Source organism: Thermobia domestica, chromosome 9, assembly GCF_964235325.1.
Source record: "Thermobia domestica chromosome 9, izTheDome1.hap1.1, whole genome shotgun sequence".
NCBI lineage: Eukaryota > Metazoa > Arthropoda > Insecta > Zygentoma > Lepismatidae > Thermobia > Thermobia domestica.
This window is the reverse complement of record NC_137462.1, coordinates 187,365,863-187,391,085: the sequence shown is the minus strand read 5'-3', so window position 1 is coordinate 187,391,085 and position 25,223 is coordinate 187,365,863. Positions and strand designations below refer to the sequence as shown.

General features: G+C 36.4%; 1 protein-coding gene across 13 annotated transcripts in view; it reads left to right on the top strand.

Moving 5' to 3' along the window:
* RhoGEF2 (Rho guanine nucleotide exchange factor 2) overlaps positions 1 to 25,223 on the top strand; it is a 656,727-nt gene that overhangs the window by 66,167 nt on the left and 565,337 nt on the right. For 12 of the 13 annotated variants that reach the window (XM_081725662.1, XM_081725656.1, XM_081725658.1 and 9 more), the window contains 2 exons: positions 16,374 to 16,531; positions 23,561 to 23,770. In XM_081725662.1, the coding sequence (XP_081581788.1) occupies positions 16,374 to 16,531; positions 23,561 to 23,770 (368 nt within the window). Of the gene's footprint in view, positions 1 to 9,644; positions 9,794 to 16,373; positions 16,532 to 23,560; positions 23,771 to 25,223 lie in introns of those variants that run through there. The other variant, XM_081725667.1, reaches the window with a different exon arrangement.

Below are 25,223 nucleotides of genomic sequence, written 5' to 3'. Positions count from 1 at the left end.
AGTTTCGTCTTTCTAGAAGTAATGCGATATTTCAGTGTAGCCAACTATACTGGCCTGATAAGCAATGAGGCAACATACATTTATTTGTGAACGCCTGAATGGAAGTAAAGCGTACCGGTTGTAAGTGGGACACCCGATATAGACTAACTTATATAAACAGGGACACAATAATATTTTCATAATATATTGAAATTCAAGTATGCACTCGATTTCGATCGTTTCTAAATTGAATGAATGATTCATTCGACATTTCATTTTCAGTAGCTAATTACCGTTAGAACCGGAATCGCGTGTACTCCTACTGGAAATCGAATCCTGAGGGCGAAGAGGCGTTTGCTATCCGTATACCTGTATATACGAGGAAGCTCCAAAATATGCGTGAGGTTTCAAATTGGGGACCAAATTTACTGAACCTTCCCATCTTAAACCTGGCTTACATTCTTTGACAGTTGACTCAAATCCACGGCAAAATTGGATACTATTAATGCTAGAAAGCGCGGTATGATATCGTACAGAAAACCACGCTGCTCATCCGAAATTATCGTCTATTTCTTTAAAATTTTTGTCTCAAGGTCACGGATATGACCCTGCACCATGCACTATTTTTCTCCCTACTTTTCCTACCACTACTTGCTCATCCACTGCAGTAACGAATTGAGAGGGTAACTCCATGGTATTGAAACAGTAAAATGGACTTATGGGTGGTGACCTTGAATTGCCAATTCTAAAGTAAACGACAGTTGCATTACGATTCTTAGAACTTTCTTCTTACAAGGTAAAGAATCACCATCAGTATTTAAAGTGTAGGCGGAAACTGACTTTTACGGACCTCAAAGAAACGTTGCACTAGCAGTTTTATACGTGTTAGATGAGGTAGACATGATTTTCTTTCTGTACGACATTGCATACCTCATTGTAAAACTTATATAACATACAAGCAATTTTGCTCTGCGCTACAAGCAATTTTGCTCTGCGCTACAGTTTTGCTCGATGTTACATGTTAATCTCAGAAACAAAGTGTGTGTATGTCGGTCCCAGATGTATTATTATTATTATTATTTCGAGCAACACTAATCTCTGCGCACTGAGCATTTTTTTTTTTTTTTTTTTTTTTTTTTTTGTGAAGCAAGAGACATTGAAATAACAACATAGAAAATATCAGTAAAATGAGAACGTTTAATACAGCATAAAAATGGTCAGTTTTCAAGTTAGCTTCTGTAGCCTTCATTTATATGCAGTAATCTTGATCAAATAAGCCACACTTCTAATATCGATGTCATATGAATTATATTAAGGAAGATCTATAGTACTAGACAGGATCGAATAATTTGTCAGTGTGTACTCAAGCAATCGAGCTTTTCTCTAACGTTTTAGTGATTTGCTATATTAGTTCTAAATTAACTTTTCTGAAAGTAATTGCCTAACGATTTTTTAAATAGATTATTTGAAGTTTTCAAGACTGCGTTTATATTTTCCCATGATAGAAGTATATCTGTCACTTATAACTGTGCGTTTATATTCTCCCATGATAGAAGTATATCTGTCGCTTATAACTGTATGTATTACTTGACCCAATTTCTTACGTACTGATTTCCTGCCCACGTCATAAGTGCTTGCACAATCAAATGCTGCTCTCATCTGAAATACAGACTTCGCGGACGTTGGTTGGCGTGGGTGAAGTAGTGTGAAATGAGTTAGTTATGTAGCTCATCTTCTGATCATCGTGTTTCATTGGCAAGTAGGCATGTTAAGCTTTATTGTGCGAGAACCATTCAAATCTCTCTTTCTCTCTTATTTTTCTTTGTTTTGAACAAGGAAGTTCCACCCGTTGACTACACACGAGAGGATTTTATGAGTAGCACATAATGAATATAGCATGCTAATGTATAGCATGAACAATCTTCAAAAGACCAAAATATACCAAGTTGTCTGTCTTGTTACCGCCTCAGATTTGTTTTATATAGATTTCTGTCTTTTCCCTCCATTAATACACTAGGTACTCAGTCGTAGCATGTAAGCAAAGAGTGTGTGCTGAATGTGCTCTTTGCTTGAAATAACGTAGTTAACGTCCATATGATTTTAGCATTGTATAGGTATCGTTATTTGTTTTCGGCTTCTTTTCTTGGAATAACTATAATGTTGTTTTCAGCTATATTTACTTAGAGAGTAAATATATCTCACCCACTGTATTAAACGAGACACTTCCATAACATCATGGTGCTATAGTTTATTGCATATTTGATTTATTGCCGGAATTTTGGTTGTGGTTTGTTCTGTCTTCGGAATAGTACTTGTTGCGTATTTGGGAATAGTCATTCAGCCATCGTTAAGTGATGAAAATGTGCGATCATACAAGAATTGAAAGAAAATTATAATATATAAAAAGCTTTAGCTCTACACGAATCATCACATGAGACTTCTTTCTCCACTGGCAGTGAAGAAATTTTGAGTATGTTCCTTCTCGGCGCGGCGGTACGGTACTATACTTACGTTAGTGATCTTCACCACTTATGAAATAATAAAAAATCAGCATTTCAGAAATTAGGGAAGTTTTAGTGCTACACTTAATGGAGACTAAATTTTTTGTAAATCTATTACTAAGTTCTGAATTTGGTATCTAGAAATTTAAAATAGAAAGGAGCGAAGCAGTCGTTTTTACAAGTTTTTGCGGAATAGAGAATATTAGCTATTATGTTACTACAAGTGGAAGTGGTACAATAATAAAAGAACACAACGGAGGGCCATAAGTAATGTGGGGGAAGGAACTGCCCTCCCATTAACCCTTTTAAGATATATCGTAGTTTCTATTACGAAATGATAGTGTCTTCAAAAATCGATTAAAAGAGAACTAAGAAAGCTATTTTTTTTTTTCCTACAGGAGTGGAGGTATTGAAGAAAGCCTTAAAAGGGTCTATACGCTTCCGAGCGTCGGAACATAGGGGGTATGATGTCATCACTTTAGAAATTCCCTTTTTTTAGTGAGGTCTAACTTCAACATTTTTTGGTGAGCTTCTCTTTAACCCAGGATTTCTGAAGTTTTACGCAAAAAATCAGTGGACCTTTATTTTTTATCTGATTTTTTTCCCCGGATTTCTTCAACACAGAAGGGGGGTTCAGAGGGGCTAAAGGGTAAAAAAGGGATATTTCTTGACCAAAAATCCCACTTTCGCGATAATTGCTCCTCTCGGGTACATGATAGGGACATCTGAGTCGTACTTTCTGAAAACCTACTCGATTCTGAACAAAACGTATGAATCATCATTCTACGATAACTAGGGACGTGTCAGGGATTTTTTTTACGTAATATCCTTTTTGTTACTACTGTAATTTGAGCGCTTTGCGCGTTTTTCCCACATGGGAAAATATTTTTCCCGCCCTTAGTATTGAAGATAAGAGATTGGTATTTGTCAGAAGTAATTAGTACCACAAGTACTATTTTTGCAAGTGATTTCCAGATCTGTATGTTTACCCCGGGCCCCGCCAGAGGGCCCCAAAATGGAAAAAAAGGGATTCACAAAAAAATCCTATTTTCCTCAATTTTTCCCTCTTTAGAGACGTCCGAGGGATATGTGAGTGGTAATGCCTGAAAGCTTACTCTATTCTGAAGAGAACAGCGTATGAATCATCATCCTACAATAATTAGTGACGTGTCAGGGAATTTTTGAAGTTTCTGTAGGATCTTTGGCAAATTTTGGGGATATTCGCAGAAGAGGGAAATATTTTTTCCTACCCTTAGTGTTGAAGATAGGAGATTGGTACTTGTCACAAGTAATTAATACCACAAGTACTTTTTTTGCAAGTGATATCCAAATCAGTATGTTTACCCAGGGCCGCGCCAGAGGGCCTTAATATGGGGAAAAAGGATTTTTTCACAAAAAATCCCTATTTCCCCCAACTTTTCCCTCCTTAGGGACGTTCAAGGGACATGTGAGTGGTACTGTCTGAAAGCCTACTCTGTTCTCAAGAGAACGGCGCATGAATCATCATCCTACAATAATTACGGACGTGTCAGGAAATTTTTAAATGTTGTAGGGTGCATTTTAGGGAAATTTTGGGGGTTTTTGATGCTCTCCCAACATGGGTAAAAATTTTTCTCATCCTTACTATTGAAGACAGGAAATTCTAATTTGTCACAAGTAATTAGTACACTACGTAGTATTTTTCAAGATTTTTTCAGGTTTGTGCGCAGACCCGGGGAGGGGGGGGGGGCTCAGGGGGCACCAAACTCTTAAAGAAGGTTTTTTTGTCAAAAATTCCCGATTTCCCTTCAAAAAATCCCCTCAGGTACATGATAGGGACATGTGAGTGGTACTGTCTGAAAGTTTACTGTATTCTGAACAAAACGACGTATGAACCATAATCCTATGATAATTAGGGATGATGTTGTACCTTCTTGACTGAAAGTCAACAAAAACCTAAGAAAGAAAAAAAAAAAAACATATCTGAAAAGTAGAGATGCAAAAAAGCCTGCTTTTTTGAATCGATGGTTTTTTTCACATAAAAAGCCGGCTTTTTTGGGAAAAAAACGAGAATTTTGGAAATTTTGGCTTTTTTCAACTTCATGATTTTTCTATCTAAATAGCTTTCTTATAGTATATTCTATAGTTAGATAAGAATTCCATGACCTGAATGTGATATTTCGCTCTGAAATTCACCATCAAGATGGATGGAGCACATGTTTTACGAATTAAAGCTAACATAAAGAATGTAGTATTTGAGGGTAATTTTAGAGGCTATTTAACTTTATTTTAACTTTTGAGTTATCGACATCTTTTTTCTTCTCTAGTTTGTCATCCGTGTTTCATTTCTAAGAGCTTTTAGTACTCTAGCTTCTAGCGCAAAAGTTAAACTTGACCGTTTTTCTATTTATCCGTCAAAGCGTACGTTTTTCAATATATCCGTCAAACCGTACTTCCACATTTTTGTTATACTGTAGCTGTGAAGTGATTTAGCAATAATTTTCCGGACACAACCTTGAATACCAATTTATACAAATAATCAGTAGCGGATTTATAAAAGTACTTTAGGAGGGTTTTTTCTGATTGTTTCGTTTCCTAAAAAGTCCTAATTTTATTTGGGAGGTGCTTGAAGTTTATGAGTACAGGCATAACTAATATTTCGTTTCGTTTATATGTTTAGCAATAATCTTCCGGATACAACTTTAAAAATCATTTTATACTGAGAATCAGTGGCGGATTTGGAAAAGTATTTTGGGAAGGGTTTCTTACTAATGTTTAGTTTTTTTAAACATTCGTAATTTTTATTTGACGGGAGCTTAAAGTTTATGAGTAAAGGCATAAATAATAGATATTTCGTTTGTTGCAGACATTCCGTAACTTTGGGGAACGGGCTTCAGCCCGAAAGACCGCTCCCCGGACCTTCGCAAAACCGTCACTGCTGGTAATTAGTAATAATAACGATTTAAAAACAATAAAAAAGGAAGTCGCCCAACTCACAGTACACGCACTATTTCTACATTCACAGATAGAATGAAGAAAAGCTTTGTCAGAATGGTCGAATGCTGGTTGAATCCCGGACTTCCCGATAGAAGCGCAAAAGCTAATCACTCAGTCATGTTTGTTGTGCAGTTGTATTTAGCTTAACTTAAATATATTCCGTAGTCTTTTTTTTTTTTTTTTTTTTGAGGGGGAGTTCCGTAATGATATGTTGAATCCCTCTTGTTAAAAATTCAGAAAACTTGAGGATTGGGTAAACTGTGATGGTGGTTCTATAAAACTTAACTGTAGAATTTCAAGAATATACAGAACCAAAAGCTCTAGATGTGCAGCCTTTAAGTGTATCATATAAATCTAAGTATTTCACTTATGTTTTATTTTAATTTTATTTTGTTTCAAAAAGAGGGTATGGAATATTTTGAAGTAAAAATACTACATACTATTTTGCTAGTTATTTGTGTATTCTTTAAAAAGAAGTGTTTACTTTTAGGGTTGGCTGGTTTACACCAACTTTTTTTTTTTTTTTTTTTTTTAATAACTGGTTTAAACCACAAAAATAAAAAGAATGAAAAATGCGAATCGTGTGAACTTCATGGTAACGTTTCTAGATATCAAACCACCTGCAATAGTTTTATTTCCCTTTCACCTTTTAATCAAGGTGTCCCATGCTCAATTCTCGGTCGAACCACAAACCTTCTTTCATGCGTAACCCAAGTAGCGGTTCGGATGTCAGTTTAAGCGAAAGTCTTCTCCTTGATAACCTCGGTATTTCGTAAGGATGTTAAGCCTAAATATACGAAACAAACCAAATTGTATATTTCTGCATGCCTAAATGCGTGTTGTTTTATAAAGAAGCCAATATTGCTTAAATATATTGATAGAAATTGGCAAAATTTATCGATTGCCTACGTAGCTTCCAACATTAGCTTGGATTGGACTTTCAATGATATCTACGTACCGGTACTAAATTTGTAATTTAATACCTCAGTTTTAGCGTACTGATTATGGTACGTTGACCTTTAAATTTTACATGCAAAGCAATAACAGGATTTTCCCGTTATTGTCTTACATTTCAAGTAATGACGGGATTTTCCCAATGGCTAGGGCGGGAGATTCTCAACTTAAGAAATTTACTGACCGCACTTCTTTAAGCTTATGGGAGTTCTTCCGGCATAACCCCGCTGTTGCATAATAACATCAAGGCGAAACAAACTTATTTCTGTGAATATGTAATATAAATACATATAGCAAAAAATCTAAGTCAAAAAAGCCTGGTTTAAACATCCCCAAAAAACGGGTTTTTGGCATTTTAAAAAACAACCACGGTTCTTGCCAACTCTGCTTACTTTTGTATATAGGAGGTTAAAAAATTCTTATTATATACATTGGTTAATCCTGTGGAATTCATAATGTAAATATGTTGAAGAAAAATTGTTTGAAATATTTTTTCGAAATTCATAGTTTATTTTCGATGTTTTATATTATTATCAGCATCAACCACTAATTAAATGATTTTTTGTGTTATAGAGAAGCGATACAAAGTCTGTTTTATCAATTTAAAGCAGTATTTTGAAAAAAAGCCCAAAATTTCCCAAGCAAAAAAGCAAAGCAGAAAAAACCGAGTTTTTTTCCAAAAAAGCCGGTTTTTTTCCGAGCCCTTGCATCTCTACTGAAAAGGGTTAAAGTTCTCCGAAGTTCGAGGGGGGGATCTCTTTAAGATAATAGTTTCTTATTCCATATAATATGATACGAACATGGATGTGCAAATGAAGGATTTCATAAATTCACCTCTTAAAAATAAAAACCTCTTAATTGAAACAAAAATACGATTTGGGCCCATTGCAGTAAGATGGCTACTTTTAGGGTTTCAAAAAAAAAAAAAAAAAGTTCGTTTTGGAAGGCTTTTGTTGTGTCAAATATTTACCTTCGATTTAACTTTTAAAGCTCAGCATGGAATGGACTTAGCGTACCATTTCCAAAAGAACTCAAAATAATTAAACTATTGTGCATCATCTGAAGAAAATATATTTCATCAAGATAAAAACATAAATGCAATATAGGGCCTCATTTCGTAACAATTTACACAAAGTTTGCATTATAGTTTGCGATAGCAGTAATAACTAGTTATTGAATTATTTGTGCTGCGTTGCAGTGCACCTTTACGGTATGAAACCTTGGTCCATACTTTAATAAAACACAAAATGGGGCCCTAGAAGTTATAAAAATGTTAATTAAGATTTTTATTTATTTATTTTTTTTTGGGAGGGGGGAGAACTTAACATTTTTATACGGATCCAAATATTAACCCTTCCAGAAGTAGTTCCAAGTTACGGCACTGATGCAACGACCCTATTACTATAAGCTTTGAATTTATAAAACTTTACGTATTATTCGAATACAAACCATACATACATGAATAAAATACCCGTTCTTTTTTAGTTCTTTGTAACACTGTACAATATATATTTAGATCTCCCATTTCCAATTTGTTCAGTTATTTTTCATTAAGTACGTCTGTTAATCGCTTAGGAATGCTTCGTACAATTCCATTCATAGTTGTATTGGTCCGTCAGAGGAATATCGAATTTAAATAAAGGAAAAGCATAGGAGGATATATACAATTTTCATTAGTAACTATAAAACACCCAATAGCTGTTGCAGGCGCCAAGAGAAATTAGTTTATTCATCGAGGTTAACGTCTTTTTTCAGCTTAGAGGCTATATGAGATGTGGACCTACAGTTTAAGATGGAATCCGAATCACCGTAATGCGTTCAATGCTTTCCCTCAGAATCGAACCCGGGATCCCCCTGCATCAAAGGTACGCGCACCAGCGACTGGATCAGCGGAGAGGGCATGAAAATTTGGTGTACACACCTCATAACGTTATTTTGTCAGTACCTTCTGAACTGTTTTCAGTGCTATGCAAAGAATTAAAGTTTTCTCTACATTATAAGAAAACAACGGACCGATTCATTCCTAAATTGTTTACAAGAGAACATGTAATGTGTGTTCCCGGTTTGGCTGAGGTTTGCAGGTTTGACTACAGAAATTCCATTGTTTTATTTAAACATAGGAAACTCCGTATGACGTTCCCCAAATCCCGTACTATTTTATAAAGATCTTAAATATTTTCAACATGCAGCTAAAATATAATTTACGTAGAAATACTTAAAAAAAAGAAAAGAAAAGAAATCGCTCATCAAAACCAATTGAAACGAAAGTACTTCCAGATTGAACAAGCTCAATTAACCATCTGGGATTCCCAGTCGTGGCTCCGTCATTATCACCAAATTCTACATCACTTCTACTGTCTACACGTACTTGTAAGCGTATGAGCTGCTTCGAATTAAGAATAGTCACTGTATGAGGGCAATTATACTTGAAAAATTTTCAAAAATAAATAAATCATACAAAAAAGTTATTTTTCCCCTTCAGTTTTTATATTAAGAACATGTGTGCACAATCTGTCAATTTACTGTGGTGTAGTTTTCACACAAGTGTTGGGTATCTGTAGCTTTGTACCCATGTATCTCACAAATCATCTTTGCAGTACATTAATTTATTTAAAATCTTGTAAAAGAAATAATGTCTTATAATTTAATACTGGACGTACAGTTGCATAAAATCCATTCAACAACCAGTGGAAATCTACAAATGCTGAAATACAACAAACTTTAATAGATTAGTAGTTGGGTGAGAATTCGAATGCCACGTTCGTTACATTTCTCAAGACTTTTCTCTAGTTTCACCAGATGAATGCCGAGATGGTATTTTGAAATATTGGTTTTGACAAACATTCATGCAAAAAAAAAAAAAAATCTTTCATTGCTCGTGTGTTTGTACCTAATACTGGTCACAGCGAAAAATGACTTTTAGGTAATGTTTTGCCTTCATAAATTCATGTTTTGTAGTATCTGAGTATCGGTATTACAGTTATGTTGAAAATGTTTTCGTGTTGGATTTTCTCACACTAACGGAAACATTATATTTTGTCTACAAAATAACTGTATGTTTTGTCGTATCTAAATATTGTACGATGTGTTGAAAATTTTCCCTGTTGGATTTCCGCGTGTGCTTTGAAATGCTTATAGCTGTCTGCACTTCACGTGTGCAGAGTACAACGCAGCTGAACAGTCAACATATTAATCTTGTACACAAGACACATCTCATTTATGCTTGCAATTGACCATTTAACAGATGGCCCAAGCGTATATGCGGAAGTTGACTTCCATTCGTTCATCTCCGTTTCGAATTCGAGAACAGGTTTAAAGCGGAAAGCCTGCATATAATATCCGGTAGTGAAATCGACTAAAACTACAAATTATCGGCGAAAAATGTAGGTATTAGTGCAAATAACGGTCGTATTAATAACAGACTGGTAATATAAGTTTGTAGTAACGTGAGTTCACTATAATAATGTGTGGAAGTATTGAGTTTAATGGAGTATAAAGGAAAGTTGTGAAGTATAAAATGTAAAGTTTCACTTCATATTTAAAGATAGAGATGACATATTTGTTCTGTCATATATTAGCATGTTTCAAGTGTTTCGGAAGCAAATTTAAACTATAATGTTGTGGAAGTTTGCCTTGAGAAGTGGCCGACAGCGCGTAGAGCAAGAGCGTGAGTGGTTAGTAAAAGAAGCGGTGATGTAACTGTGATAAGGTTTTTAAATAACACACACACACACCTCCGCCTCCAAGTTCGTAAGTACTGTGTTGCAAGTAGATGTCATACTCAACAAAATGAGTGTGAAACCAGACATTAATGTAAACATGTATTCTTTTTAGCACCCAATGTTATACGCGATGCGAATAAATACTTTCTTAATTTCAGAATCAAATAAACTTTTTTACCGAAGCCAAGTGAAAACTCATACTCTATTTAAAGCATGAAAGACAGTATTATATAGTCTTGACATAAATTATATTTGTGGCCTTTATGTGCTTAAGTTTTAGTTTGAAAAAGAAAAGAGGCAAAAGCTTAGTACTTTTAAGCTGGAGCTATATGATACGGGATTCTAAGTACATGTACTTCACCAGGAATAGACCATTTAGCTAGGAGAGAAATGAACTCTTCTGACGTCCCACAATTATGCCGTGTGTGTGCTAAAGGAGACTGTGACGAGGAGAGTGAATGAAATGGTGAAATGAAGAAAGTGGGAGGAAATGGGAGAACCCCAGGAAAAGCAATGCACACAGTGTTTGTCCACTACAAAGCTCACTTGGCGCGAGTTGGGATCGAACAAAGGACCTCGTGCACCGGAAGTGAACGTCTACCAGTGAGCCACCGCGGCCCCTGACAGGAGAGAGAGAAGGGCAGGAAAGAATAAGGTAGAAATTCGTACACACCACAGGAACGTTTGCAATCTTAGACCATACTACAGCGTTTCCCAACCTTTTTCAACTTGCGGCACACTACGGGTGTTACTTGGATTCTCGCGCCACACTTTTAGATATTATTATTTGTAAATATGAAACACAGTGGTATTTTTTTCTGTGATTATTGATCTTCTTCTCACAGAAAAGAAAGCTCTATCACTGTTTTTTTTTTTTCGTGGTAAATCGTAATGCTTATATTTCATTCTAATTTAAAAATAGAAAATTGCAATGAAATATTGGACTCAGGTTTTTAAAAATACGCTTTCTCTTTTAAAAACTGGATCCAACCTACTACTAAGAAGGAAGATCACTAAATAACGAACGAACAAACAAATCTGTTTTACTTTTAAAACACAAATGTAGGTAATTTGTCGAAAGGATTTAATGATATTTTAAATTTTCAAGTTACGAAATAGTCTGCAACAATAAAGAAGCAATAATGGTCAGAACAATGATAACAAATACTTTTTACAACATAAGAAATATACAGAATAGTAACCAGGGGCGGATCCAGGACCGACTTCTGGGGGGGCGGTGGGTTGTCATAATGCAACTTTTAAGGGCTCCAAACTCTGGGATAGATTGTATTTATATATATAAAGTAAGAAAGTTTCCTCTTCTGGGGGGTGGGCGATCGCCCCGATCGCCACCCCCTGGATCCGCCCCTGATAGTAACCCGGTATGAAACTTAAAATTGTAGATTCATAATAGAGTTTCATAGTAATGTGAAACACAAATATACATTTTTCCCTGCGTTTTGCAATTTGATTGCTATAAAATTAATAATTTTGTTTCGATTCTTCGCGGCACACCAGCGGCCCATTCACGGCACACCAGTGTGCCGCGGCACACCGGTTGGGAAACGCTGCCATACTACATAGAATAGAAAAGGTTATCGAGGTTATCAAATTATGCAGTTAGACGACTTAAATTTTACTATGTTAAAAAATGTATTTTCTTTGAGAGTATATTAACAAGGAACGGACATGAATGTGTCATCCGGACATCCAATCAAACCAGACATTTGATAAGCATAACAAAGATACGTTTATGCACAAACAATTAGATGCCATGGAAAGTGAGTAAGTCCCTGGGGCCCATTAACCCGGTTAATATAAAGAAAATCGCAGATTGGCAGTGAAATAGCTATTTCATCAACACTGTTCATTGAAAAGTCATGGTTTATAGTTCGTTCTTTTCAGCATGAAACCTGCTTTCCAGAGGTGCTACGTATTGGAGCCCATAACGTACTTGAACAGGAAAAATTGGGAGAATGTCGGGAAAATTCCCTCTAGAAATTCCTCCCATCAACTTTGAACCTCTCTAGAGTAAATGCTCCGAGTAAATGCACACAATCCAAATGTATTCGAAAAATACTATAGGGATAAGAAATGTGTGTACCAAGTTTTGTATTGATAGAATAGGCATGAGGGGGAAAGCGTGTATTGTTATGAGGGGTCCATAGTTGATTGGAGGGATTTCTGGAGGGAATTTTCCCCATTCTCCTATTCCCTGTTTACGGGAAAACCGAAGCCCCATAACCGTCATCTATGTTATGGGCTTCAATACGTAGCACCTCTGGAAAACTTGTTTCATGCTGAAGAGAACGAAAATCCATGACTTTCCAATGAACAGTGTTAATGCAGTAGCTATTTCACTGCAAGTCTATGATTTTCTTCATACTAACCGGGTTAATAGGCCCCAGGGACTTACTCCGTTGTCCATGACATTATTTTTTTTTTGTGCAGGAACATATCTCTGTTATGTTTACTGAATGGGCTGGGTTTGCTTCATATGTCCTGATGACACGTTCATGTCCGTCCCTTGTAAGTAAGGAGTGCGGTCCTACTTTTAAAGTACAGATTCTATGTTTAGATGCAGGAAGCACTAGTACTTCGAAGGTATAGTATAGAAGGTATATCCAAAAGTCGTACCATTTTATTAATATTAAAAAAAAAAATAAAAAAAAATAGAAAAGACAGGAGAGTAAAATACTATTAAAGAGCTGCAACGAAAAAGCGTGACACATTTTTTTTACTAACGTGAGAACATGTTATAATATTTCATTAAATTTCTTGGGTTACAGATTATTACCTTATGTGACGGTGCTTATTCTTTCTTTAGTATACTTTTAAAGAAAGTGAGAATTTTTTTTTTACTTTAACTAACATCCCACGATTACTTTTTTTTTAGATCAAAGGAGACGGATGATTAATGGAAGTGTAAACTTGTGAAATCAATTTTTGTGCTCCCACCGGGAATCAAACCTGAGACTACGTGCACGAAAGGCACACGTGCTAGTCGCGAGTCAAGCAGGGGAGGACTATACGCGTATTCGCAATATTCCTAACGAAATCGAAACTAAAAGCCCCATGTGCCTCTTTGTGGCTAAGCGACTAAAGTACATGGTTCCGAATCCGATTTCCGGTTAGAACTAACGTATTTTGATCTAGCGTTAAAGTGTGGATATCACGTCGGCGCAAAAAGGAGTAATCAATCAGTCAAACGAAAAATATAATGTTACGGAGAGATCGAAGATTCATTATTAACAGTGGGTTGGTGCGACTGAAATGTTCAACAGACGCATGTCACTTTCAGAGGTGAAAGAGTTTATAATACCAGGTAAGTTAGTGTTATCAGGCTTAAGTTATCACTTCCTATCGTCCAACCAACTATTGAATTCTATGGCGAAAAAAATTTCAGTTTGTGAGAAAATCGTCATGCATACGTTGGACCGACTGGTCAGTTAAGTCTCCCCTGCCAAGAAGTGATCCGAGATACTAGAAGAAGTGGTAATTGATGGGAGAGATATCAGGAGAATACGGTGGGTGGAGAAGAGTTTCATACTGCAAATCGTGGACAGTCTGCGTCGTCCTTTGAAATATGCATTGAAATACATATGTGGGTGTGAATTGAAATGAAAATGAGAACACACTGTCCGTTGACCATCATTGCTAGATGCTTGCGGTTAAGTTTGCAGTGCATTTCTCGGAGTACAATGTTATAACGCTCCGCAGTGATTGTTTTACTTCGATGGAGGAAAGACGTCAACGGATGAACCCCGGCATGGATAAAAATAGCAACAACAAAACCTGCAGTTCAATCAGTTTCGAAAACCATCCCTGGACGTTGATCACGATCCAAAAACTGTTGTACGATTGCCATAGCAGATCTTTTTTGTCATACATAACAATACGATAAGGAAACCGTCACGGTTATTCCATACACACAGAGAATTGCACTGCACGACAGTCCAGGTTGGCGGGTGTCAACTCATGTAACCATGAGTCCAACTTTTACACCTTACCTGTTGCCCAGATGTGTCGAACGACAGTGATACGGTGTAGGATTAATTCATCTGCAATTGAACGAATACTTTTCCAACTGCTCGTTTTCATTGCTGCTCAGAAACTAATCAGAACATGCCATTGACCGATTGCCATGATTCTCAGTTTTCTTTGTTGTGTTACTGGCACGAATTTTTACGTACCAACGGCATAAGGTGCGTCCGTTCACCACTCCTGGTACAATCCGCGGCAAAAAACCTGCAACATGAACATATAAGTTTATTGTGAAATGACGAAGTCTTTTGCTCCAAAATAAGTGTGCATGGGAGGAGGCTGAGGTTTATCCTGGCGTGATTCGTTCCACTTAGACGGTATGTTCATTTCCTGTGCTGTTAGGCGTACTTTCACAATAAACTTACATCCTCAAGTTGCAGGTTTTTTGCCGCGGATTGTACAAATCCACTCTTTAGGTTCCTCGGGACTGAATGTACAGTATCTCAATTTGAACTCTTAATGGGAGATCCTTCACAATTATATGTTCTTCATTCTGCAATTTTACATGACCCTAATCAACAATACAGGAAAATTGAAGATCTATGGCCAGAAGTTACGAGAACACTACAAGACAATTGGCCTGATAATCTACCAAGGAAAGTTGACGATTTACGGGAGTTAGTTCTTGATGTAGGAAGAAGTTGCATGGGGACATCGATATGTTGCTAGCTTAGTTAACTCTTTGCCAAGGAAGTAGAGCTTATCTACTGGGAAATGTATAATTAAAATTTCACATATTTTCGTATTTTGGGTTTTCGATTTTCATATTTTCTTAGTTTTTGTTCATATTTTCTCTCTCTCTTTCTCGGTATTACTTTAATTTGACACTATTTGTTTGATGTTTATAGTTGACAATATCTCGCATGCGTATGATATTTTCATCTGTTCTCCAACAGTGTTTGAATCGAATGGCAGAACCAAACATAAAAAGAAGTAGAGAGGATAAGATTCCAATCCTCTTCTGCCGCGTGGCAACTCGATACGCTGACCACTTGACTATGTCGCAAAGTAGTAAACATAATCCATATTAGAGTTTCCATTACTTCCTCATATCTGATTCTTTGATTATTGTTTTCTTTAATTCACTATGATATTCTGTAATTCACATATTTGGATACGATAAATTAATTACATATTTCGATATGATAAATCTACATTTTTTACAGGCCAACCAGATTATTCCCATTGATTGCAGTTGAAACTATGAATATAATTTCCTGACTTTATTTTATTCCGTAATGATTCGCTTTGCGCGAAATACTGAAAAACTAGATGAACATTTTCTATGTTACTATCCACTCAAGAATATACATTAGAGACAAAAGAAGGCTTTATGACTTGTTTTAATATATATGATGTAATGTACTATATTATTTAGCTGTGACAAATTTATAATTTTCTTCCATATGTTTTGCAGTAGACCGAACATTCTTCTTCGATAAAAAATCGTAAACAGGATTCGAACCTATGCTAAAATGAAGTTCTGCACGCAGCTAAGTAATGCTAACCACTATACTAAGACGACTTCACTCTAAAATTTGCCCATCTGTGTATATTATTACCTTGGTGATCTATACTTCGTAGGAGCATGAATTCTGTATCATTCAATAAGCCAGATTTTGATCTCAAAATGTGTGTGTGTGTTTTTTTTTTTTGTTATATTTTTTACCTCTTCGTATGTGGCAATCACATATTTACTTGACGGCAACATCCAAATAATATCTCTGCTCCAAATGGTCATGTTATTCTGTAGCAGAATGAAGGGAGAGTAGATTTCCCTGTAAGCTCAGATCTGAGGGACGTAAGGATCTACGGTATTTTTTCGAACTTAGTTTTTTCCCACCGTCTAGGTTTCCATGACCAGAAGTGTACAAGCACTTAAATATGTGTATACTTTCAATACATTTATTCAAAATATTTCGGAAACAGTTAAATCACAGACTTTTAGCAACTTATATGAAGTACAATATAAGATATGATGAGCACATTTAAATAAATAAATAAATAGAGAATATTTCGTGGCATGTATTTACACACTTAACACATTAACTTGATTTGGCATATAATTCATGTGATTCACTCAAAGTATTACGTTGAAATTTATTAGTTTTTACAATAATAGGTTACTTGGAAAGTAGCTCATTTCAGTCTTAGTATATAGTAATTTTTATTTTTCTAAATTGTTTTTTTTTTTCAGCCGCCCCTCAGGTTGTATTAACCGTCCAACAAAGAATTACAAGTGGGATTCGTCCATCACCTCCTGTGTCTTCACCCACAGCTCATAGCCGCCCAATTCATCACCATTCTGCAACATCCAGAAGCACAGAACGTATTACGGGACCACAACCAGTAGATGTAAGTATTTGGAGCGTTGTAATGCAAAAATTTTCACAGAGTACCGGTATACAGTGTTTTGTGAATATTTGTGATTGACATATAAGACATATATTACAGTAGAAAATGTATTTTATAAAATGAACAATGCAAAACGCATGCATTAATAATTCCATTAAAATATAAATGCTGAGATACTTTTTATAGTCTAAAAAAAGATCCTTTTTTCCTGAATACTCTTTAGATAAATCACTATTAATAACAAATGGTTATACGTAGATACGGAGAAGGAATCATCGTGATCAACGTACTAGAAGGAATTAAGAAAATGGTAGTGGGGAGTAGGGTGGGAATAATGAATATTACAATTAAACAAAAGTTTCGTAATTATATTCAAGGATTAAGATAACACAAACTTGAACAGAGACAGCTAACGTAGCCTGACCTTTCCATTTTTCTTTCCTTCCTTCTTTCTCTCCTAATCCTCTTCCATGGCTATATGGTTAGCGTATGCGTATTCGGCCCGGGACACCCGAGTTCGATTCTGTGCCTGAACATGTGGATCGGATTTCACGTTCAGCTGTAGGTCCACGTCTCATGTAGCCTCGATACTAAAAGGACTCAAATCATATATTAACTATTGAACCTCTTTTTGATCTGAGAGTAGTGAGGGGAAAAACAAGATATTCTGTTGCATGATGGAATTACTTGAGCAGTGGCTAAGAATCGAAGAAAAAAACAAAATGAATAGTCACTTTATTGCTGGAGCAATCACTCGATTAAATAAATAAATAAGTAAATAAATAAATGCAAACAAAACTAAACCATACACCTTAAAGCAGAAAAGTATACTCTAAGGATTAAGATGAGGCAGAGGGTGTACGACGTATACCACCGAAGTAATTGTGTTCCTTTATGGGCCTTGTGTGAGTTTGTTTGGTAAAGAGAGATCCGAAGTTAGAATAAATAGTGAATCAAAAAGCGTTCTGCTTTCGTATCACTCAGTAATAATTTAGTCTTTGATTTGGTAGGGAAGTTCTTATTCGATGTCTATATAAAGAAGTTGTATCATAGTTGTGTGTTTAATTTATATTTCTAATATATATTTGAATATCGGATTTCCCACGAGTCTGAGGTGTAAGATAGTACCACGTACCACCGCATTAAAGGAGGCGGACAAAGCCTTAAATTAACGTCTATGACTTTTATTATACACTGGTGTTTGTGAAAATTCCAGGTACCAAGACGGAATGACGGGAATGCGTTCAAATTCACAGGATTTGTACAACAGGATAAGACGTATGAATGATGGCGGATGGCGCATAGATGGGCCTAGCAACTTCCCTCCTCTATTCAATGCACGTAGTAGTACTGTGAGAGAGAGTAGTTTACACAGCACTCAGGTAGTGGAGCGATAACAAGCAAATAGGAAAGGAGTAGGGAAGCGTCACTATCCCTCGTTGCTGTCAAAGAGCGTAATATTAAACAGACGACTACGTTCAAACGGGACCGCTTAGTCAACCTACAAGAAAGCGGCTTATAGTACCACGAAATTGGAGCGTGTAAAAGGACACCACTAAAATGATGCTTACGTGAAAGCAGTGGACAGAAGAGACATCTTAATCAGCGACAATCGGTCAATGGTCCGCGAAAGTAACTAGACCACAGAATGACAGGCATCTTGTCCTGATGGTAATGTGGACATACAACGTTGTCTACAGCGTTAGCTCGACAGTGGAGCACAATTAATGGATGTAGACTTTTGCTCGGATGGTTAGATGGCGTCTGCTGAATGCTGGATTCGGGAAATTAATGTCTTTGCATTGTCTTTCATTGATACAGAACTACGAACCACAAGCGCCTCATGTTACAATCGGCAAGTGATCACAGTTGCTGGTGTTAAGTGGTAGAGAGTCGTGTTTTTGGAGAGTCTCGCTTCAATCTATCCTGCAGTGAAGGCCGCATACGCGTTGGGCATTATCGTGGTAAGTTTAATATCACAGCGATCATTATTGAGCAACAATGCGAACAAACGGCAGGTGTGATAGTGTGTGGAGACCATTGACTACTCACTTATTAGGCAACCTCAAAGTGACCACTGTATCAGGGAAGTGGCCGAAGTCAATCCCTTTTTTCAGACAACTAACGTTATATTTCAGCAGAGTAATAAGCAGCCGTGAATGTTCAAGCCTCCTCCGACAGGCATTGATGCTTCTCTGGCCTACATGGTCTCCTGGTGACACCACTCGATCATGTAGATATATTGGGAGTTTTTTTGTCGCAGTCGTCCCGGGAACAAGTGTCGATGGTGTAGATTTGCATACAAACGTAAGTCTATTCCTTAGAAACACATCGAACACCTGTTTGATTTTATTCCACGATGGATAGAGGATCTGGTTGTAGGACCCCTTGAGGCTTCGTGCCATACTGATCCATCCATTTCAAAGGTGTTATTGTAATAATTTTTGGATAGTCATATAACATATCTGTGGTGTAAATTTAATTCCCTTTTATTGTGTTGTACTTTCCACAAACAGTATATCTTAAATTACTTTAGCATATATTAGATAGTCAGAATGTTTTGTCAGATTTACTTGTAGTGGCACTGCACAGGCACAAGCACACCTATAGTTTCAAAGGTAAAAGAAAGAAAGGAAGAAGGTACCCTGTTATTGCTTTTATGGTCACCAGTACTAAACGGAAATGTCAATGAGAGCAAGTGAAACATTGAAACTTTACGCAGTTTTATATAGACCAATGTTTTACACAACGTATTTTAACTGAGAACAATTCCTGATGAGACAGGGATTATCCGGCATTTGGTAGAAATGTGATAAATGAGCGAACAATACAACTGTAGTTGAGAAGAACGACGACGAATTCCTTCAGGATGCACTACGTATGGGACATCTACAAGCCATAGACAAGCATTTTATGCGGCTGTTAAGGCTGGAAATGACAAGAAACGTGAAGCCTTGGAAGAAACATTGAATTGCACTTCTGAAACAATTCGCAAACAGTAGCAGCTTGGTAAATGGTATAAAAGACAGTAATCTCATATGAATTTACTATGGCATAGGCAGATGCCTGTATTTCTTTGTTTTGAAAATGCTCGTAACGTTCTGGAGAGTGTTGATGTACAGTGAGAAGTGAACTCTTCATATCTGAGTTTTTCGGTATCTTATGGCACATCATTGGTTGATGCCACATGAACTACTACATCAGCAAAAAGTTAATTTGTGTTTGACTGCTTGGGGTATTATGCTTCGAGAGCTTGTGCTATTTGCCCAGATGATAAATGAAGCTGTGTACTTGCAGTCAGTGGCCTTCGCAAAGGATGGGTTTCAGATTTTAATCACCCTCCCGTGAACAAGGAATGGAAAAACAAACGTTTATTATATTAAGATACGTATACAAAAATCACACTTGTTCTAAATTATATGAAACCGTGTGCTTGAACCCCTTTTAAATTCTGTGGACGCCACCGCTCACGACAGGTGGAGCGTGTCTATGAAAAATTAAAATCTGTGAATTCAATGCTTGTGAATCTCAGATGAGTTATTCTGCTTCAGAATAATGCGAAGCCACATGGCGCTAAGGTCACTCGTGACACTATTATTCGACTTCTGGAGAACATTAATAGATTTCCCAGACATTGCACCATTATATTCCATTCGCTGGAGAACCACATATGGGGATGGTGATTCCGAATCCTCGACAAAGTGATACACGCATTTGACGGCTTCTATTGCCCATGTTACGCTCAGGTTTGTTACCGTGAGATCCATAGTTGACATGAGCGTTAGAGAGTTTTATTACTTCTGATGGAAACTACTTCTGATTTTCCAATGACCGTCTGAATGGTATCGTGTAGGGTCAAAATCCAACAATTTTTCACCTCAATAGAGATATAGTACGTTGTAACTCAAAAGCAAAAGCATGCGTTACTCATGGTAGGTGGGTAAGGGTGGCCACTCTTTTTGTTTAAGGGATACTTTTGATTTCAGAAATCACTAGTGGTTTGCATACCTGGTCCCTAGCCTGCGAGAGGGAACCATAAAGCAATAAGCGTGATCGATACATACAGTATGGCACAGACTTCTGCGGGCTACGTCTCACAATTTACGGGTCGACATGTTGGCCACCCCTTATACATACATATATATATGGTATGGAGGACTTTCCGGACAGAGGCAAGTGGGCTACGCTCTCCTTGAGGTTGAGTATTGGGGGGGGGGGTAATGTCCCTTCGGTAGCAATGAAATAAGCACAGTACAGACGACAGTAATGCTCTGAGAATACAGCACAGTACTCGAAAGCAAGGTTCTAGACAATCAAAGCAAGTGAATCTTTTCGGTAGCGACGTCTGTTCACTCCTTCGCGACATCCTTCTTAAATACGTGAGAGTATCTGATGCATACCTAAAACTGTCAGAATATTTCCGTGTAGTGAATGTGCTGCGAAGGAGACCAAATCCCTAGGTTGATTTGTTGGTCCACAACTGAGTCTGATATATAGAAAAACTCGCCAAGTCTTGTGTGTTTCCCTTACGAGTTTATAGCTATATCACAAGCATTTGCTTTCAGAGAAATGGCGTTTTGTGCTGTAGGACAGCTTTCAGTTGATGAGACTTGGCTTATAATTTTTCTGTATATTTTTATACAGATTTTCGAATGAATTAGTTTATTTTTTCCAGGCAAGTTATATAGAACGTTGTCTCGTAAAGTGTGTTTGGTACACTCTTGTCCAAAATTAGAGTCGCATATCTATAACTGTCTTCTTGTAAGAATATAATTTGATAATGATTTTGAAGGGTACTTTTAATACTGATACTATGTGTATAATCGGAAAATGTACATTTGTGTTAAATTTCAGAGGAGAAGAATTATAAATACGAAAATTAGAAAAAGTAAAACAAAATGTTGCTAAATGGACAAGAAAGTTCTATTTTCGTTGTATTGTTCTTATTTACTGCTCTTTTGACATGAAATTTGCCACATACATGTCTTTACACATACTAACATTATAAGAAATACTGAACGAATTCGTTGTCAAATTATATTCCTATAACAACATATTTATAGACATGCGACAATAATTTTGGACATGAGTGTACATTGAAAGACCTTTAGTACCGCAGTGTAACAATTCATACGTCATATTTAGTGCTGTTTAAACTATTATTGCTGATGCGGTCTATGACTTCATTCAGTGAGCAAGTACGCTACTTAATTCCAGTAGGGAGTTGTATGAGCATAACATTAATGGCAGAAGTAAAAGAAGTATAAATAAGTTAAGATTTTAAGAGCACAGGGTTTGTCCGGGAAGTTGTAGGACTGATTTTAAAAAATCACAATTTTGACACATTGACTTGATAGTTTTCAAAATATGCTCCTTCTGCATCAACACAGCGTTTCCAGCAACTCTGCCAATCACTGAAGGCTCTCTGGAATGCAGAAACTGGAATGCTGTCTTCAGCTCCCTCGTTACGGCCTCTTGAATGGCCTGGACCGAGCCGTGGTTCCATCCTTTGCTGACCCTTTGGAGCGACATCTGGGCTGTAAGCTGTGTGATGTCATGTTTGGTCAGGAAGTCCATGACAGCAAAGGCGACGTGACTCGGCGCATTGTCGTGATGAAGTTTCCATGATCCAGCGATTGCTGGACGGACGCGGGCAACTTGTGTTTTGAGTCTTTCAAATACTTCCACGTAGAATGCAGCATTCACAATTTGACCAGGCGGTACAAACTCTCTGTGAACCACTCCTTTGCAGGGCATCACTTCCATAAGCAGTTTTGATCCTGTCATGGGTCTCACTTGCAGTTTTACCCAGTTTGACGCAAAACTTCACCGCGTAACGCTGCTCTAACAAACGATTTATTGTAGAGATGATAAAGGACCTTGAAAGGGGTTTACGTTAAACTCGATCTACACTCCGTGATGGCTTGGAGACTACTGGCGAGTGGTGCACTGGTAGCTAAGACCCACCACCACTTAACCGGCGCAGTAAAATCTCCACCCTCCTTCACGTTTTGGCGAGGAAAAAATCAATCATCCTACTTCCCAGACAAACCCTGTAATTAATACATCACAGTTGTACATCGAACTTCTGTTAAGTTACTCTGACTCTGGCCCTTGAAAGAGTCGAGGTTTTAATAGTAATAAAAGAGCTCTTTTAGCGTTTAAATAATTTTTGATGTTAAACACTTTAGCGAATATATATATACTGTACATCTAGACTTCAAAAAAAAATCATAATTGTTACCTTACATTATTCATAATTTCCGTTTTCACGTATCATAAAAGAAGCAGCAATTTTTCAACAATAATGTAAGCAGGAAAAAAGTAGAGGTTAGTGATCAAAAATTGTACCTTATTTTAGAAATGTGTTATATGGCAATAAAAAAAACAATAGCTTCATTTGTTAGTCTTATTGTACTATTATGAATAGTTGGTATTTTTTCTTTTTTTAATTATGAATGGAGTATTCATTTTTCATTTTTTGTTGTTACAATTGAAGTATTGATTAGATACTCAGGAAATACTACTGATTTTTTTATTATATATTTTGACGTAATATTTATACTTAGAATGTTGTCCAGTGTGCAGTTTGTTCTTTTAACAGGAAAAGGAAAATAAATTCAGACATTTAAGATTCATAAGAAAGTAAATAAATAAAAGTTAGTGGTAGATTTGATTTCTTTTTGTTATAGATGAGAGTTTTCCATTCTGTATAATTTGATCATCAATGCTGGGAGTAAATTTAATCAAATGGATTTGATAATTATGTGGGTTATCATTTTAGCATTAATAGTGAGTAATATGCCTGGAACTTGGTTGCCGACTTGGAAACTAGTTCTTTCAGCTCCTTCGATATTTATACCATACATACAATTATGAAAAGGTATGAAAAGAAACATCGTATATTAAATAGCCCAACTATAAGTATGTAAACACTATTTCGTGCTTTAATACTTGTAATGCATTGATAAAATTTTAATATCTTTACTATAGTAAATTTATTAGAGCAAATTATTTTTGTACTTACAGCATGAGAAACTTGTTCAATTAGAAACACAACGCCTTAATACATTTCGACTTATGTTAGAGAAAGAACAACGATATGTTGATGCTCTTCGGAGTGAGTTAGCCAAAAACAACAATCCAAAGGCTCAACAAGAACTTATTGGTGCTGAACGAAGAGTTCGTACGCTGCAAGAACAACTTCGTAACCTTATTGCCAATTCGACAGATCACGAGGTAAGTTGATGTCTAAAAAACACATCTATGCCAGTACTTCATGGAGCTTGCTTCGTGTACCGAGTGATGATGTAATGTGAAATCGTGACAAATGGGCGTTAGAGGCTGTGAACGAACTAGAAAGATCGTTTTTGAAAATCATTTTGTTTTGTAACTTTGAAGTAAAAATATTTTTACCTGAGAGACTGAATTGAATATACAGACTTTTTAATACGCGGAAGATAAAGTAAATTGATTCAAACCAATGTGAACAGTGACATACTAAAGCAGAAAAGTACGTAGTCTGCCTAAATGTCATTGTTTTCCTTATATCATCGTTAAAAATCTTCAGTGATACAGACAGAATGATCAGGACAATATATGCAAAATTAGGTGTTTTATTGATCTTTGAAAAGTATATCATCATCGTGTGAATGGATTTCTTATTTCCAGTTAATTTGATCTTTTCTGTTTTTTGTTGTTCGTCGTAAAATAAAGGATGAAAAAAGTACATGAATTCAAAATACAGTCTGTCACAAAAATATAGCACCACTTTGAAAAAAAAACTGTTATATTGTTAATTCCAGCCCTATTTTATACACCTCGTTGGTCACACGCTGTTCAACTGATCTTTTAATAGTTCTCTAATGCTTGTATTGTGCTACTGTAATACATATATGAACATTACATGAAAACACTGAGTTTTATACTTCAAGGGCCTTATAATCCAGAAATTAAATTTAATGCATATTTTTTATTATCATACTCTTTGTGCAAAGTTTATCGCTAAACGGTAGGTAAATTATTGAAAGTAAATGAAAAAGAAAATGATTTACACCACAATCTTTATGATACTTCAGTCTTTTGGAACACCGAAATGGGCAGCTTCTAATGCTGCACCAATGGGATATGATGTTCACAAGTGTTTCACTGAATGTAATATCCAGTTCGAGGTGCCAGATTCGAACCAGTTCGTCAGTGATTTGTCTCCTAGACTGATACATCTTCCCATTTCCTTTTTGTATAATATGCCACAGATTCTATTTAGGATTCATATCTGGAGAATTTAGTGGCCATCATAATCTTTGGAAATTCATATTTTGAAACCAGTCCGCTACACTCCGTGCTCTGTGACACGGCGCATTGTCGTCTTGGTCTTGGTTGTAGTTAACAGATGGTTGTAGTAACCTTTGGTTCAGAATGTTAATGTAATATGCCGCATTAACTTCTTTATTCCAGATTTTAATTCATCCCACCCCATTTGAAGTAAAGCATCTGCACACATGACACTTTCATCAAATTTCCTTCTTTTGGAAACGTACTTTGGCTTCACATTTTCTCCTTTTCTCATCCAAAATTTCATTCCAATGTCAATTGCAACAATTATAAACAACTTCTCATCCAAGAAAATTACTTGTCACAATTGTTCATCACTCCATGCACCGTATCTACTCTAGGGATGGCCGGATCCGGA